The 18,804-nt window shown below is 31.8% G+C and overlaps 1 protein-coding gene across 1 annotated transcript in view; it reads left to right on the plus strand.

Moving 5' to 3' along the window:
- LOC107436174 (uncharacterized) overlaps positions 1–18,804 on the plus strand; it is a 72,291-nt gene that overhangs the window by 48,374 nt on the left and 5,113 nt on the right. Inside the window, exons 9-14 of the mRNA XM_021146764.3 lie at positions 932–1,027; positions 2,037–2,114; positions 3,033–3,168; positions 6,147–6,265; positions 10,016–10,204; positions 13,600–13,780. Of these exons, the coding sequence (XP_021002423.2) occupies positions 932–1,027; positions 2,037–2,114; positions 3,033–3,168; positions 6,147–6,265; positions 10,016–10,204; positions 13,600–13,780 (799 nt within the window). The remainder of the gene's footprint in view (positions 1–931; positions 1,028–2,036; positions 2,115–3,032; positions 3,169–6,146; positions 6,266–10,015; positions 10,205–13,599; positions 13,781–18,804) is intronic.

Here is an 18,804-nt window from a genome sequence, read left to right on the forward strand (position 1 = left end):
GCTAACTTTATGTCAAACATTTTTCTTTTAGTTTCAAATGTTTTTGGAATATTTTACATTGCAAAACTGTTGGCCCAATTTTGAAAGAACATGATCGATGTTTTCTAGAACTGTTTATCCCATTTCCCATGCAAAGCCATAACATCTCATGTCATAACGTTTATCCCATGCAAAATTAAACACCAAAAGTAAATAATTTTTTTTCTAGTTTTAATACCATGAATTGTCAAAAATCACTCTCTAGGATTGCAATATAAGATAATGCATTTTTATTCATAGTGATATTTTGTATTATTTTATAACCGTCGTTGAACAGCCGGCCCAATCCTAAGTGCACGACTACCAATGTTCAACTCCCTAGCTTTGTGATTTTGAACCCAACCTAGAAGGCAAGGGAACTCCTGGATGATGCATTGGGAGAAATTTGCCTTCGTGGAGAACTTTTTTAATGGATGCTACCGTATTTGTGTAACATAGAGAGAGAAACCACGAAAACCTCCCATGGTTAGCCTGACGGCAAAGGGACCAACCCATGATCAGTCTACCAATGAGAATAACTATACGTCGGTCCCGTGATCGGGGCGAGTCGGGTGCGGAATTTGTGTCAACCAGACATGGCTGGGATCGAAACCGGGTCACATCATTGGGTACCGAACGCTCTATCCCTGAGCCACCTTGCAGTGATATTGAAAAAGGAAAAAAGCTATTAACATCTTATGAGCATTTTGGTCGATGTAAATTTTCCATCGATTGAAAACGACATCTTTTCTTAAAGCTTCAAGCACGATCTTGTAAATTGTGCCAACAGTTTTGCCATATGAAATAGAATTTACATAGAATTTGTATAGAAGTGTCTCAATAAATTTGTCCAACCCCTGTAAGTTTACTACTGTTAACTATCTTTTGTTTTAATTTTATTATTTTTTAACAGGATTTTACAAGAGACATTGAATGTGATGTATGGGCTGGTTTATACTTCGATAAGAATTTTAATGCAACATTTGTGAAAGAAACTTATATTTCAACAGTAAGTTTGCTTCAACGAACTGTGTTTTGATCTTTTTTTTGTGTGAATTTACATCGCTTGATATTCTACTGCACATTTTAAAATGGCCTAAACTAAAAAAGAAAAGGAAAAAAAAACTTCAAGTTTCTTCATAGTTTCATTTATCAAAGATATTTCTAGTAGACCAATGTCTATGTAGAATGAAAATAGACGTTTCTGTGTATAATAACAATTTTAGGTTTATTTTTAAAGCTTTACTTTTGCTTGACAGTATTCTAACACTTTATCCCATCTCATTTGTACCTAAGATCCAAAATATTATTTAATGAAAAGTATTCCTAAAACATTGTTTAATGTACTCTCAAAAAGTGTACAAAAATTACAATGATCTGTTTTACAGCAATTTTTAGTTGCTAAAATGTAGTAGCTCCAAATTAATAATTAGGAATGTTAAATTTATAAAATGAAGAGAAATAAAAATAGAAGGTTTGCGGAACTCTACTAACGATACTAGAGAATTTATTCTCCTCTAAGTATCAAGCGTTTTAAAAATAATAACGAAATTCACCAACGATTTAAAAAGAAATTGTATCACGCTAAGCTTTCAGAATCTTTTCATCCTTTGTTAGACGATAATGGGCACAATCGTACTCTTTTTTTTCTTTTCTTTTTGTTGCTGCCAGAAAAACGATCTTTTTCTGGTACCAACAGCGTGGTGCAATCTTTAAACAAAAATAACTAATTACCGTCAAAATGTTTCATTTGGAATAGTCTGACAACAAGCCCAAAAGAAAACACTTTTCATATTTTTTCAAGAGAGCAGCGTCATCTAGTGTCAAACTTTGTAACAAAGTGCGAAATTTACGAAGATAATTTGCTTCCTAAACAGAACACTTAAAATCGTTTTCCAGCGATGGATATTTCAAATCGTTTTGTAACATGTGATGTTCAGAAATTAATTTAATGACTTATTACTTATTTTATATTGATTTCCTTTATTAATCGTGTATTAATTTTTAATCTTTCACAGAATGGGTGGCACGAATCAGCCGATGAGAAAGAAGAATTTGGAGTACCAGTGAAACATTCAATTATACAAAAAGAATTGGTAAATGAATCCATTATATTTACTTCATGTATTCAATAGTTAAATCGGATGTGCAGTGCGCCAAAAGATTATTAAATAAATAAATACTCTGAATACTTATTGTACGAATAATCGAATTTTCGCGTGCAAGAACCCAATCTTAAAAATCCGACACTTATCGCGGGACACTCATCGCAAGACATTCTTTTTTATATATATATAGCGATGTAGATCTGCATCGCATAGTTAAAACCAACCTAATATCTCTTAATGTAGTGTGATATCTCTTAGTGTTTCTTTCCTCTTTTTTTTCGAGGTGGGGGGAGGGCTGAAATTTTAATTTTATTAGAATTATTTTATCGTTTCGGAACGCAATGAGATGGCTGCAAGTTACGGAGTGTGGATATCTCTATTCTGATTGGTTGTTGAAACATGGTATCTGTTTGCGTTACCAATGGTTCTTTTCATTCTATTTCGGGCAGTAAAGTATCAAATCTCTTAAGAGATACATTTTAAATTCTTGCTATTATTCAATATAATATTATATAATAATATAATATTATTCAATATAATACTTCTATATAATTGCTATTATTCGAATACTTAAAATTATCATATAAGTTTTCTTATTGTGTAAATGTTAAAATTTCAGGGTAATGAGCTGAGAGAAGGTGTTACAGCTTATAGATTGCTACTATTTATTGCTATTGCGGTGTTGTTATTAAGAAAATATTTATGGCATTGCTATTATTAAAATATTGATGGCTATTATTATTTTTGAAGTATTTATGACATTGCTATGTTAAAATATTTATAGCATTGCTATTATTAAAATATTTATGGCTATTATAATTATTAAAATAGTCAAGGCATTGCCATTATTAAAATGTTTAAAATTATTATATAAGTTTTCTTATAGTTTAAATGTTAAAATTTCAGGATGGTGAACTGAGAGAAGGTGTTACATCTTACAGTTTTCTTAAATTCAAGGCAAAGCCTCCTCTTCTGAGGGATTTCGATGTCAGCAATTGCATTGAAACTCAAAATAAAATGGATTTTGCCATTATCCTCTACAGTAAGTGAAATAAATAATCATCTGTTATAACTTGCGAATTCTAAAAGTATTTTAGATGTAGAGTAAAATCTTGGGTGCCACGGTAACAAACTTGGAGAGGAAATAGAGTACGTTATTAAGATTGTAAATTTTAAAAAAAAGACACTGGAAATGTGATTTATGCCGCTAGGGGTACATTATCTTAATTTATTAATTATCTTAATTTTATTTTAAGTTATTATTTCTCAAAATTATTTTGTTTTAAAATCATTATCAGCTGCTCAATTTTGAGTTTATGACTATTATTGTTTAATACCGTAGCCTAATAATTTTTTATCCAATCCAGAAGACAAGGGAACTAATGGACAATAACGGTTAAAATGGGCACGAACATTCAGTTCAAACATTCAACATGAGTAGTGATTTAATGGGGAACAATATCATTTCCGATCATTGTTTGATATGTTTAATTCTCAATACCCTTGATTTGTTCTACCTCCTTTTCAAATTGAAACAGCAGTGCTAACTCACAAAAAAAAGCAAAGCATTAATTTGTCGATAATTAAGAATAGTAAAAGCTTAACTTAAACTTTAAACTTTTAATAACTTACAACTCTGAAAGATAAATAAATCCGTTTACCATCCCTAAAAGTAAGTAAGCTCGAATGCGAGTTTAAAATGTAATATTGGGTTGGTTGGAAAATATTTTCGGCTTTTATTCCGTAAAATAAAACTTTTAATTTTACAAAAAATGGACTTAAATCAATCAAATATCCGCCCGTCTGTTTCATGACCTTTTGTCATGTCTCTGGTAACTTCATGATCCCGTACTCATAAAACTTCTGGTTTTAATCAATCAAACAATCAAGTGCGATTTGTGAACATTGCTACTGATGAATATTTTACCATTTAAAAAGTTTTGTATGCTACTGTGAATGACCTAAATTTGTGGTTGTTGACAATCACATATTCGCTTTGGTCAATATTGAAAATAGCAGTTGCATTTAACTAGATCTAATTAAGTGCCACTGCCCGGTATGTCCTACAGTAATGTTTGTTTAAGGTCAAGTGCCACTGCTATGTATTTAACCGGTACTCCAAATGTTTCTCATAATCTATCCTCTGCAGATATTAAAGTATCGTATAAATATAATAATACCGACGAATGGATTACAATGAAATCGGACATAAGAAATATTTCGGACATTCACCAGAGCGATTATGTGATTGTTGACATTCACCGGAGGACATTCTCTTGATTTTGGTTATTCCCGGTAACATGTGTAATGTATACTTGAAAATATATAATAATCCAATGATGCAAGCAAAGAATATACACCCTTGTGCAAATTAATTGAAACAAACTCAATAAATTCAGAAAATTAAGAGAAAATGCTATTTTACTTTAATTTATACAAACTCAGAAATTTTTTGTACATAATATGATCTCCACGACACTTTATTAACATTTGGACATGATTCGGNAAATGTAATATTGGGTTGGTTGGAAAATATTTTCGGCTTTTATTCCGTAAAATAAAACTTTTAATTTTACAAAAAATGGACTTGAATCAATCAAATATCCGCCCGTCTGTTTCATGACCTTCTGTCATGTCTCTGGTAACTTCATGATCCCGTACTCATAAAACTTGTCGTTTTTATCAGCAAAACAATCAAGTGCGATTTGTGAACATTGCTACTGCTGAATATTTTACTATTTGAAAAGTCTTGTATGCTTCTGTGAATGATCGAAATTTGTAGTTCTTGGCAAACATATTCGCTTTAGTCAATATTCAAAATAGCAGTTAACTAGGTCTAATTAAGTGCCACTGCCCGGTACACATTTGCCCGGTATGTCCTACAGTAATGTTTGTCTAAAGTCAAGTGCCACTGCTATGTATTTAACCGTTACTCCAAACACTGATGTTTTTCCTAATCTATCCTCTGCAGATATTAAAGTATCGTATAAATATAATAATACCGACGAATGGATTACAATGAAATAGGATATAAGAAATATTTCGGACATTCACCAAAGCGACTATGTGATTGTGGACATTCACCGGAGGACATTCTCTTGATTTTGGTTATTCCCGGTAACACGTGTAATGTATACTTGAAAATATATAATAATTCAACGATGCAAGCAAAGAATATACCTAGAAAAAGAAGACTAGCTTTGACGAACATAATGTAAACAAGTCCCCAAAGAGTTGGAGCGAATCCCTATGTATTGAAGAAAAAGCAACATTTGGGGGGGGACAGAAGNGACAGAAGCAGAAATGGGTTTTCAATCTCCTAACCACTTTTAGGGTAGGGAGGAGGGAAAAAGCTTTATTTTTTCTTATATATTGTTGCTTTTTCTGCATTTTTGTATTATTTATAAACAAAACTGTATTAATTATTGCATTATTATTATAATATTATTAAAATTTTATGAATAAATTATTACATTATTATTAACAGTATTAATTAAGATACTTCTTTGAGAATACATTTATAGTAACCACATCTGACAACATATTTTGAGAGAAAAAAAAAAGAATATAATGGCCTAAATTAGCGTAAATAACCATACATGTAGAGTTGTCCAACAACAGGTGACGTACGACCTCCCAGCTGTCACTTTGCTTCTTATGAGCTACATCATAGTACATAGGATGATCTGTTAATATGAATCCAGCCCCCCATAAGTTGTTTTTCTGGTATAGCATACCGAACTGAGCAGTACTACGCATAAGTTACATATTTGGATGGACAAGAACCCAACGCCCTATCAACCAGGCTACCCTGGCCTTTCCTACCAATAAAAATATTGTAAGACTCACTCGTTTTTTGTACCTAGCCTCATACAAGCCTTAACATAATCGAAATCGAATACTACTCGCATTCGCTTATTAGAACATTTTCTCCAGAATTTTTGGTTGCAAACAAACATTTGAATTCTTTTTACTAATTCTGTTTGATTCTATATTCTAAGATCTTTCTTTCAATTTTAGTAACAGATGCAACAGAAAACCTCCTTTTAAAGTACAAGTATCAGTTCCTGGATACAGTTCAGTACTATATAAATAATGCAGCACAATTAATGTCACCCCTCCGAGTACAAAATGTTCAAGTAAGTTTAATAAATAATCTTCTAGAAAATTACTTATATTTATATAAATGCATTTAATTGTCGTAGTGGCTCAAAGAATAGAGCAGTTTCGACCCAATGAGGTGAACTGGATTTAAATCCCAACAATGACTGTTCGATACGAAATCCATACCCGGCTCGAAATGACCACAGTACTGGCCTAAAATATCCTCAGTGGTAGATGGATCATAGGTTCATTTGCCGTCAGGCTAACCATGAGAGGTTTTCGTTTTTTTTTCTCGCCATGTAAAATATAGGTTAAATCCATCTAAAGGTCCTCTACGACTTGAAATTTTTTCCAATACTTGATCCATGAGTTCCCTTGTCTTTTGGAATGAGTTCAAAATTACTAGGCTAAGGATTTGAGCATTGGTAGATGTAAACTTAAAATTGGATCGGCTGTTCAACGCCAGTTATAAAACAAGTAAAAATATTTTAATTCTGACTACGCAGATTAATTGGATTTAAAATTAGGATATCCCTTAATTAGGATTACATGCCAAGCAACCGGTCTGGAAGGACTTCTTTTTAAATTGTTTATTTACTTAATTATTTTGTTTTGCCCTAATTAATTTTCGTTTTAATGATCGTATTTGCACGCACTAAGTGTCAATCTTAATGGTTCCAGGGGGTGGTATCACATTTTGACTCATGTGGGGAAACTTAGCTCAACTTTAACACACCATTTTGCTTATCAACTGGAGTCATACGTCACATGTGCGGGTATTGTGGTCTTCTTCTTCTTGAAGTGCAAGTACCCAATTGTGGATGAAAAAATTATGAATCATGAGGCATACATTTTTTGTGCCATATAATTATACGTAACTTTCTCTATTACAAAATCGAAAGTTTCAACTGTTTTTACCAGAAAGCAGAGTAAAATTAAAATTAATTATTTTTAAAAAATAATTTGGTGACAATATATAAATATTTAAATGGGGCGAATAATATTTAAATGCAGTTAACTTACGGGGAACTTGATTTACACACGCGTCAGGGCTAAATCTCTTTAGTCCGGCCCACGCGTAGTGTAAAATTTCATTCATATTTTTCCGCCGATAGCCGAATGTTTATTTTTTTTTTTGTTTAAATTATGAAATACGATGTTTCTTTTTAAGTCGTTTAAAAATTTATTCGTTATTTAGCAAAGAGATTTGAATAAAACATTATATTCAACGAATGTTGAATTTTATAAAAGTATGTTTTTGAAAGAATGTGTGATTTTACATCTGCTTTTTTTAATTTTATTTTTAGTAGGTTCTTTGAATAATTGATACAATTTCATTAATATACATACGAATACATTGATTTTTGATAATATATTTATCAATTTCTTCTATATACATTTCTTAATTATCAAACAATTAAAACTGAAAAAGAGATAAAAATTTTATGAAAGGTATCGCTATACCTTCTTGAATAAAATTGTAATTTTAACTTAATATACTGTGTTGTTAGAGCTTAGAAATTTACGTCATGAAGTCATTTACGTCTGGCAAGCCTTGAAAATGGGCGCTTATTTTTAAACGCCTGAAACACGTAAACTTTTAATATTATCTTCATTTTATTGAAGCGAATGTTTCATGCACTCAAAAATAGGCAACCATTTTCAAGATTCGCCAGACGTGAATGAAGGAAACAAAAGAAATTTGAAGAAAGAAAAATTAGTTTCTAAAGAAAAATAGTATATAAGAGTGATAAACAAAATTAGACAGACCGCAGTAGCCGAGAGTGAAGCAGAGAATGTATACTTATCCAGTGTAACCTTGGATACATCGGACAAAATAGACGAGCTTTAAAATTTTGACTGAAAGAACACAATAGATAACTCCATTATTAAAATTGCGATGAATTATCTATAGCCGCACATTGTTCGAATCCTGTGCATAAATTCAGTTTCGATAATATCAAAATTCTTAACACCCCTGTCACATCAGCTCATCTAGATGCCCTAAAACTTGTTTTATTCATAATGAAAGCAGATACCCTTGTTAACGACTAAAGTTCATCAACAACTCTGAATTGTGCGCGGAAATTCATTTCATCTAGCCACTTCACCTGTGCTCTCTCAGCCATTTAAGTTTTTCTAGATTTGTTTTTTAACCTTTATTTTCTATTTAACTCTAGGGTACAAGGTTTTTCCAGTTTTATTTTTAACACGCATTTTTCCTCTTTCATTCGCAAATTCACGTTTTCTGTTACAAATCACTTTTGTTTTCCCCATTCCTAATTATTTTTGAGCGCTTGAAATATGCTGAATTTTATTCCAATTTTCATATTTTTTTGAACAAGTAAACTGTGTTACGTTTGGGTCACGATCATTATTTTAATCGGAATCTTATAATTTAATTAAAAAAAATAGGCAAAGTGTTTTACATAATTCTACTTAAATAAGCATGGATTAGATGGAAAAACAGACAAATGTTTAACCTTTAAAATGATGTAAGCATTATGACCAAAGAAAAAAAAAATTTGTTTTTATTTCTGAAAGACAGGATAGACCTTCTATGAAGATTATCTACATATTTAGTAACATTAATTGTATATAATAAATGAATCATTTAAACTAAAACGGAGAAAATATTTTTATATGTCAGATATGTTGTTGTTGTAGTTCATTTACGTCGCACCAGAGCTGCACAATGGGCTATTGGCGACGGTCTGGGAAACATCCCTGAGGATGAAAAGAAGACATGCCATCACAATTTTGATCCTCTGTAGAGGAGGTGGCACCCCCGCTTCGGTAGTCCGACGACCTGCACGCAAAGTCGAGAACAGTTTAACGGGGACCAATACCGCACACACTCGGTCCCAACGCAGACTGATCCAAGTGGTCACCCACCCGCACACTGACGGCAGCCAGTGATGCTTGACTTCGGTGATCTACTGGGAACCGTGTCTTAACGATCAGTCCAATGCGGGACATTTCAGAGATGCAAACTTGCTAAGATTAGAGGGTAAATCTTTTTTAGTAGCAGCAAAAACCATGCTTATAATGCATGGTTTTGGATGAGTAAATCTAAAGTTATTTTTTTCACCACTTCTTAAAAATACTTAAAAACTATGTATACAATGCCACTTTCTTCTAAAAATTTTTGGGGTCTAACTGGCCAAGCTGTATCACCCGTGTAACTCCTTGCAAAGAGTGAAGGTAGCTGGTTCGAATCCTTCTGTTACCTTGGATGAATCTTCGTGCTGTCCTTCACTGTATTGTGGTATCTGTTCTTCTACTTGACAAAGGTTTATAAGCCTGTAAATGTATGATGTATAAATAATACAATATATCCAGGTGTCTTTAGTAAGTTTAGTTTAGTTTCCTAAAGTGGCAGGTTTCTAGGTAGTGATTTTCCAATCCAGTGGTTTTTAACGACTTGCTCCCCTTGTCACTTTTCTCTTTGTTGCTTTTTAAAAAAGAAATATACGATTTTTTAATTTTTTAATTCAGGTAACAATTTTTAAAGGAAATAAAAGCTTACATTATAATTGAAACCACTTACAGCCCTGAGGATAATGTCCAAAAAATAGAGCGAGTCGTTAAAAGCAGCAGAAATTTAAATTTACATGTATCTAAAGTGACTTAGAATTAACCAAAAATTTCACAATTTTTAGGTTTTCATTAATAACCATTTCGCGAAATGTTCTGTAGAGAAACAAGCAGTGGGCATCCCTAATTTTAATTTATATAGATAAGACGAAAAATTTGAAATTTAATTTGATTCTTTTTTTTTTCAGTTTAGGAAACTATCTATAAGCAAAAATTTCCCAGTTATTCTTTTCACTCTGGTCGATAAAATAAAGTTGAAATCAAACATTCCTTTCGGACAGCGTGGTGCTTCCTTGGACGAAGCTGTTGTATTTCTCCGAAAATTTATTGACCAAAATCAATTTGCGATCCAATTCAAGCCACCAAAGTCACAGGAGGTAAGTTATTTTAATTATTCATCGATGAAAGATGTTATTTTTTTTACTCCAATTCTCAAGTACACAAATATCAGCTTCATTTTACGAATTTTTTTCTTATAATTACGTAATATTTTTTCGCCATATAAAGTTAACCATAACAACATATAAATTTCATTCAGTTAAAAATAAGACTTGTATCCGAGGCTGTTGATTGCTTGCTGGTTAAAGGAACATTTCATTTTTTGGGAAATAGTACACTATTTATAACTTTCACTATTTATTAGCAATTAGGAAGCGTATAATTATTTGTCAACTTAATATTACACACATACTCGTATGTACTTTTATAGTTATTATATACTAATATATGTATTTACATTTTATATACTTATTTTATATATGTATATTTAATATATTTTATTATTATTGTATATACTTTTTTTTTTGTTAAATATAAGCGTAAAACTGTATAAAAGTAGTAGTAGTCACAAATAGTTCATTTTATTGAAATAACAGTAGAAATGTAATAATTTTAAATATTCCGGTTCTTCTTATTTTTGGAAAATTAACAGTCGTGCTTATATGGGTGATTCTCACAAAAACTGTCATTTTTCAGTTCATAAAATCTCAAAAAAAATTAAATTAAATAAAAAGCTCTGAAACTTTTTATATTAATAGAAATATGTAATGGCATTATAAAGAAAGTATATATCCTATAAATTATACTTAATATTTAAATAAATTAATTAATTTCACTGTTTAAAATGTGAGGGAATGATATTTTATTATAATACATGTTTTTTTCTAAGTCATAGCTACCTCAAGTCTGAAAATGATAACATACTAAGTATATCTAACATTTATTATAATTTAGTTTTATATACTTAATAGTTTTTAAAGGTTTGGGAAATAAAATTGGCTGGCACGATTGAACAAAATTTTTTTTATATAATATACTCATCTTGAATCATTNTTGAATAAAATTGGTAACCATTTGTCACTTTTAAAAAACGTATAAAAGTTATAAAATACATAATTCCTTTTGAAGTTTGTAGCATTTAAGGAATTTATTTTATAAATAAAGAAAAATAAAAGTCTGTAAGTTCCTAATAGGTCATGTTAGTTATATTTACCACCAAAAAAATGGCATTTTATAAACTAAATTAGTTGTTTTTTTATATCAATTTTCTGTTCTTAAAACAATTTCAATTCCAAAAATATTTTAATTTACCTTTACTAGAAAAATTTAAGGCCCGTTAAAGGGTTTACAGTCGTGCTTAAATCTTAAATTTGATAGGATTTTTTAAAATTTTCACGATCTGTACTGTGGCACTCTAGATTATCGATCACCAGTTGCAAATCAGAGCTGTCTTTTCACAGAAATTAGGTACCAAAAATATCAAATCCTAGTCGGCAAAAGTGGAGATCATGTAAAAAAAAGAACGTATGATTTATGCTTATTCCGTCGTAAATTCACGTCTTATTTCGAACGTTTTTTCGGCAATTTTTTATACGAATCTCCACATTTTTTAAACAATAATACGGCGCGGAAATATCAAATAGTACATTTGAGTGATAACTTTTTGATGAACTCTACTCCATCTTCAAATTTCGAAGTGTTGTCGCTCGATTTTTCGAAATTTATTGCTACGTATTTCGACAAAATTTTTTAAAATATATAGATATTAATATAAAGTTTTTAAAATATCGAAAACTGATTCATATCAAATAAATCGATTTTTTTACTACAAAGGAATACAATAAAACAACAAGTCTGGTGCTTCGCTTGCGCCTATTTAAGAGTGGCTAGCAAATGTGGCTACCATTTTTTATAACGCTAGAAACCAATGGCTACTAATTGTAATTGCTATTCTAGAGTTCTACTTTGCGGGTCAAATATGACGTGAATTACCACTTTTCAAACCTGAAAAACTTTGCACATCATTAATAAGTTGGTCAGTAGTACAATAACTGCAAATAAATTAACCACTACCGTATTTCCGTCTTAATCCGAAATAACACTAGATAAATCAATAAATATAGGCATGCAGGAGCACTTGATTGATTCTTTCTAGTAACAGGTGGTACTCTGAAAACAGTACAGAGAGGTAAAAATTAAACACTTTCACCTCTGAATTTAAAAGATACACTTAACCTTAAAATTTAAAGGTACATCGCACCGATCACAGTGCAGACGTAAAATATCCTCAGTGTAGACGGATGATTGGTTAGAGTCCCTTTGCTGTCGAGTTAACCGTGGGATTATTTCGTGGTTTTCCTCTCCATGTGACGCAAATGTGGGTTAGCTTAATCGAAAAGTCCTCCCACGATGGCAAATTTCTCCCATTACTTGATAAAGGAGTTCATTTGTCTTCTAGATTGGGTTCAAAATTACAAGGTTACGGAGATCAACGTTGGTAGTTGTAAACTCAGTGTAGGGTTATAAAATAAAATTTGAAGGTACACTCTTTGTTGGTTATCCACTAAGCTCTTCCTGTAAATGATATAACCTTAGTATTAGCCGCAAAGTGCATCCGATGATTGTAGTACTGCTGGATTATAATTTGACCTTGAGGTTCCCATTCTATCATGATTATACCATAATTATCAAAATAAAACGATGAGCAAGGCTTTCAGTTTTGACTTGCTCATTCAAGCTTTTTTGGCACTTGGTGATGAGGGGTTTTTCCAGTGCATAGATTGTCGTTTAGTTTCAGTAAACGTTTCGTCACATGTTATGACTTTTTCAATCAGTTCACGATCTTCTGTGACGCGTTCTATGATGTCAGAGCAAATGTCTTTCCTGTTCATCCTTTGCTCCTGTCAATATTTTGCTTTTATCAAAAATTTCTCTTATTGTCTCTCTGTCTATGTTCGCATTATCTGACATCATTCGAACACTCAAGCTTCGATTTCATCAATTTTTTTTAAAGCTTTTCATCAGTTCTTGAAGTCACAAGACGACCAGAGTGTTCATCATCTTCAACAGTCGTCCGTAAATTGTTTGTGCCAATCAAAAATTGGACTATGTGACTTGCAATTATCGTCAAACACCTCCTTTAACAAATTAAAGCATTCAGTTGTAGCTTTTTTTTTAATTTCACAATGAATTTCAAATTAATGCTCTGCTTGATTTTTAGATTAATTATGATCACAGCTCTTCTACACAACAATGTCTAACTGAAACAAAGATTAAAAAAAAATAAAACTTAACTAGTGAGAGGGACGGAGTAACGTGCCACCTGCAAAAATATAGAGAAAACATGGAAAATAATATAATAAAGATTAGTAAGAAGAGAAGAAGAAAAATTATTAAAAAAAAGATTTTTAAAAATATTTTCTTTTAATAATTTCTTTTTTTTTCTCGTTTCTTTTTTATCTTGTATATGATGTTATTATTTTTCTCGGTCCAGAGTGTTCTTGTCCCTGCCTTCAAAGGAAATCTTTATGTACGAAAGTCAAATGGAGATTTGACCTATTTCGCTCCGGTACCAGAAGAAATTCCGTCAGATGTTTCGGAGGAAATCGAAGAATATCTGATGCATGATGACCCTGCAGATCTGAATAATGTCAATGATGAAGGAATGACCTCGGGTAATTTTTTTAATTACTTCAAGCCACTTATTTCTACAATACCTTTATGCCCTACAGCAGGGATGGCGAACCAATGGCACGGGCACGCCACCGATCACAAAGTTCACTATGAAGCATATTAACATTTAAATTCACAAAAAATTAACAAAAAATGCACAATTAATGCCAAAAAAGCAATTAATAACCATAAAAAAGCAAGCTAACAATAAATAACTAGCAAAAAAAATTAACAATTCTGCTTAAACTAACATCTTATAACCCTAATATAAATTATTTGTCATCTAATCTGCAACAACAGAAGTCACACTGATGTTACTTTAAGTTGAAATACGTGCATAACTGAGACATTGCAAAATGTTTTTTTTTCGTAGTAAATAAAGTAGAGTTTATAGTATTTAGTATTATTATTTACCCAATAATCACGAAGTCAAAACTGTTTGTCGGCTCGTTCATGACCTCATTAAAAAATTTTTTAGAAAAAATGGCACGTTGGAGCATAAAGGTTCGCCACCCCTGCCCTACAGCATTGATTATAAACCCGATGATTCACAGTCTACAATTGATACAACTCTAGACGTAGANGCTTACTGGGCAATAATCACGAAGTCAAAACTGTTTGTCAGCACGTGCACGACCTCATTAAATTTTTTTTTAGAAAAAATGGCACGTTGGAGCATAAAGGTTCGCCACCCCTGCCCTACAGCATTGATTATAAGCCCGATGATTCACAGTCTACAATTGATACAACTCTAGACGTAGATATTTGTCGAAAGCCTTAGCCGAAATAAATCTGGTGGAATGATACCAGTTTTTTGTGATAATTCACTAGCAAATAATAAATAGCACAGTGGATAATCAAAATAGCTTTATTGCTTTAAAGTTAATTGTAGAATGTTTAACACTTTCAAACATGGAAAAAGCTCTCTTTTCTCTCACTTTCTGCCCTGAAATTGAAACAAAACTCAAATTTCTTTAAAATTTGTTTACTTAATTTCGAAAAATAACTACTAATTACGAGCAATAAAAATTTTCACTTCGTGTTTACAGGGATAAAAATAATGCATTGAAAATAATAATTTATACTAAATGTTGGTAAATAAGTCACTGGAAACTCTTCGATGATATTGAAAAACTTTGTGTAAAGGACGAGTTATCTCGTGATGAAAGAGTTAAAGGGTCAGTGTCTGGAAACTCTCTTTGAATGGTAACTCTCTCTTGAGGCCGCTGTTAACACATTGCATGCGGGAAATTTTTCAGAAAATGTATTGCATTTGTTAAAGGAGAAAACTTTTAAAAAGTGGTAGGCAAAATTTCATAAGAACTGGGGCAAATTTGTCTCTCTAGCTATAGCTGCAATTTAAAAAAAGAAAAAACTAAGACGGACCCCCTTGGAAGGTGACACATGGTGCTGATGGGTTTCGTACAAGGGTACGAAAAATGTGCTCCAGCACATTGCATGTAGGATGGATCATCCATGCAGGAGTTTTGAGAGAGCCCAAATTTATGGCACCTATAGTAGCACTGTATCTCGTAGCGCGACCTCCACGAAATCGCTCCATCCGTACAGATGTTAACTGGAGTTGATCGATGTTGGCAATCTCTCCTTGTGAGAATGATCAAGAAGAGGGGGAAGAGCTTGCATCTTTAGTCTGTTGTTATTGACTTATTCCTCTTCGTCAACCGCTGGCTAGACCAAGTCAATGAGCTCGAAAGTCTTCAGGAAATCAAATACAAGTAAGGGACCAGAGTAGAGGTCTTTCTTTTCCAGACCAAGAGAGTGTGAAATGTGATCGGGAGAAGCCTGTGCTGAGTCGTGCACGTTGAATAGGTCTTTCCCCCAAGCTCAAAAGAGAGACACCTGATGCGTCCGCTTATGAGAATACTTATAGTGGACTGTATGGCTCTATCAGCCCCTATGGTAAGTGCCCCACCAGGAGTCAGTTCTCTAGTCTGTTTATTTAGCAAATGATCGGGTACTGTGCACCATGCTGGTGAATCATAAGTGCCTATCGTTCTCATGGTTTGTGCATATATTAGTTTCTTTAGTTAAAGTGCCATATTTGCATGTTTAAATATGAGTGGTTTCCGAGCTTTGAGGGCTCCTCTGGCTTTTGAGATGATATCTTTTATATGGTCATTCCATGAGAGTTCGTTATTTAATGTCAAGACAAGGCATTAGTTTTCAGCACCACTGGAACAGTTTGAAGATTTCAACACTTTTAGTGAATTTTGCACTATTTCTTGAGATTTTAATTAATAATAGACTGTCCAGATCCGATATCTCAAAATCATCTTTCAGGAGTAAAGTTTTAAGTTTTCTACCGGGTGGTTCGTAGAATTTTTTTCTGAGCTAGGATAGCAGTGATAGCCTCAACTGACGCCGAGGTTTCAGATGTGACGCCTTGCTCCACATGAGTTACACTAGAAGTGTTACAGTGAATGAGCGAAAGCAAGAGAATGTCGACTTTCTCCGGTGAATGTCAACAATCACATAGTCGCTTTGGGTAATGTCCGAAATATTTGTTACATCCCATTTGATGCTAATTTATTCGTTGATATTATTATATTTATTCGATATTTTAATACCCGCTGAGTATAGATTTGGAGAAACACCAGTGTTCAGAGTACCGGTTAAGTGCATACTAGGCTGTGGCACTTGACCTTAAAAAAATATTAAAGTTGGGCAGACCGGTCAAACGTTTACCGGATAGGGACATTTAACTAGACGTGGTATATATTTCGGACATTTACCAAAGCGACTATGTCATTGTCAACATTCACCAGTAGAAGTCAACCAACACCGATTTCGGTCATTCACAGAAACAGAAGCACTAACACTTCCAACTGAATGATTTCCTCGGAGACTGGTTGGCTCTTCTTTTTGGGACGGGTTTGCTCGCATTCTGAGTAGCAGCATTCTTGCACTATGTTAGAAGTAAAAGGTTTTTTTTCTTCCTTTTCTTTGGTTTCCTATCAAATGAGGAATTGGTATCGGTTGGCTCTTTTTAGGAACTGGCTGAAGATTCTCTTTCTTAATTTCTGGAGTATTTCCAGTATGGTAGTAGAACGAACAATCTTAGGAGAGGAATATGTGTTTAGGGTTCTTCTAACAACGGGTTTGGCAGCTCAGACTTGGTTATGTGACACTTTTACGTAACAAAACAAATTTAAAGTAAAATAATTTCTGTAGTTATTTTCAAAATTTCATGTAATAAAAACAAATTTAGAATAACATCATTCCTATTGCAATTTTTTTTTTAAAATTTTATGTAACAAAACAAATTTAGAATAAAATTATTTCCATAATTATTTCCAAAATTTTATTTTACAAAAACCGAAATATCTCCTATAACAAGGTTACAAAATTTTATGTCACAAAACAAATTCAAAATAAAATAATTTCCGTAATTATTTTCACAATTTTATGCAACAAAACAAATTTCTAATAAAATAATTCACATAACAATTATTTAAAAAAAATTTTATGATCCGGGGAAGCGTGTATAGTAAATTATTTCTGGGACAGGATCGTACGAGTAGTAATGCTGATTTGAGGATCGGATAATCATTCTAAATATTTTAGGCTTTTGGCAATAGTATTCCAACATCGTAGGCCTAATTTACTGGGGAGGGCTAAGCAGCATCGTCATTTCTTTTCTGCCGAATCGAAAGCAAAGAATGTTTTTGGTTTTAATATGAGTAGTTTGAAATGTAAGTCATATATGCAGTTAAAATTGAATAATTAAAGAGATAATGAATCAATAAAAATAAATTGAATTTCTTCCAGTTTTTATATTTTTACTTGCTCTAGGCATCCTTGTAAAGGAATAATAATTAAGAGTCACTTGCGCAAAAAAAGTTTAGCTCTCTTCGAAAAATTTGATAAAATCTCATAAAAATATTTCTAGAGAAATTTAATTTCACTTCTTCATATTTTTTTCTTTCAATATTTTTTATCCTCGGAATAAGATAAAGTAAAGGCTCTTTGTAACATTTGCTTTTTATCTCATGGTTCAAAAAACTAAGACGCATTAGATTATTTAAGTGCTGAACTCTTTGTTTGAATTTTGATAATTTCGAGGGAAAAATATTTTTATTCTTATCGGAATTCCTTATCGGTTGATTTTTAAAAATTTCCATGGATAAAACTAGTTTCAAAATTGAGGATAGCAACTATTAAAAATATTTTTGCAGTTTCAGTAAAAAAGAAAAAAATCACATTATGACAAAAAAAAATGCTTTTTTCAAAATGCAATTTATTGATTACAATTCCAACAGCTTTATGCAATAGTGAGCACCATTTTTTTGAAAATTTGTTTAACATTTTCACATTTACTGATTAAAAACCTTGTTCTCCCCAAAAAATATATAAACGGGAAATAACAATCGACATGTTTCAAGCGCTCAAAATCAGGCACCCATTTTCAAGACTTGCCATATCGGAATGAGAAAAAAGCAAAAGTATTTTGATATATAAAAATCAAATTGTCAACGAAAAATGGAGAAATATAGGTAAGAAACAAAACTAGAAGAAAAAAACACAATTGCCGAGAGGTCAGTTTATTTACACTCTTATTTAGTTTAGGGTAAATTTGTTTAAGAAGGCAATGTTCTACAGATGCTAGAACGAAATAGCTAACGCAAAGCTTATAAATATTTATCATAACGGAACGCGCTATTACTGATTCCAAAAGCAAATTTAGGATAAAATAATTTCCATAACATTTTTTTGAAAATTTTATGTAACAAAACAAATTGAAAATAAAATAATTTCCAAAATTTTATTTTATAAATTTAATTACAAACATAAATAATATAAATATAAATTTATTTACGAATTTAGAATAAAGAAAATTTCATAAATTTTTTTTTAAAATTTTATGCAGCATAACAAATTTAGAATAAAATTATTGGTGCAATTATTTCCATAATTTTACGTAACAAAATTTAGAATAAAATAAGTCCTATGATTTTTTTTTTAATTTTATGAAACAAAACAAATTTAGAATAAAAGAATTTCTACA

Source organism: Parasteatoda tepidariorum, chromosome 9, assembly GCF_043381705.1.
Source record: "Parasteatoda tepidariorum isolate YZ-2023 chromosome 9, CAS_Ptep_4.0, whole genome shotgun sequence".
Taxonomy (NCBI): Eukaryota; Metazoa; Arthropoda; class Arachnida; order Araneae; family Theridiidae; genus Parasteatoda; species Parasteatoda tepidariorum.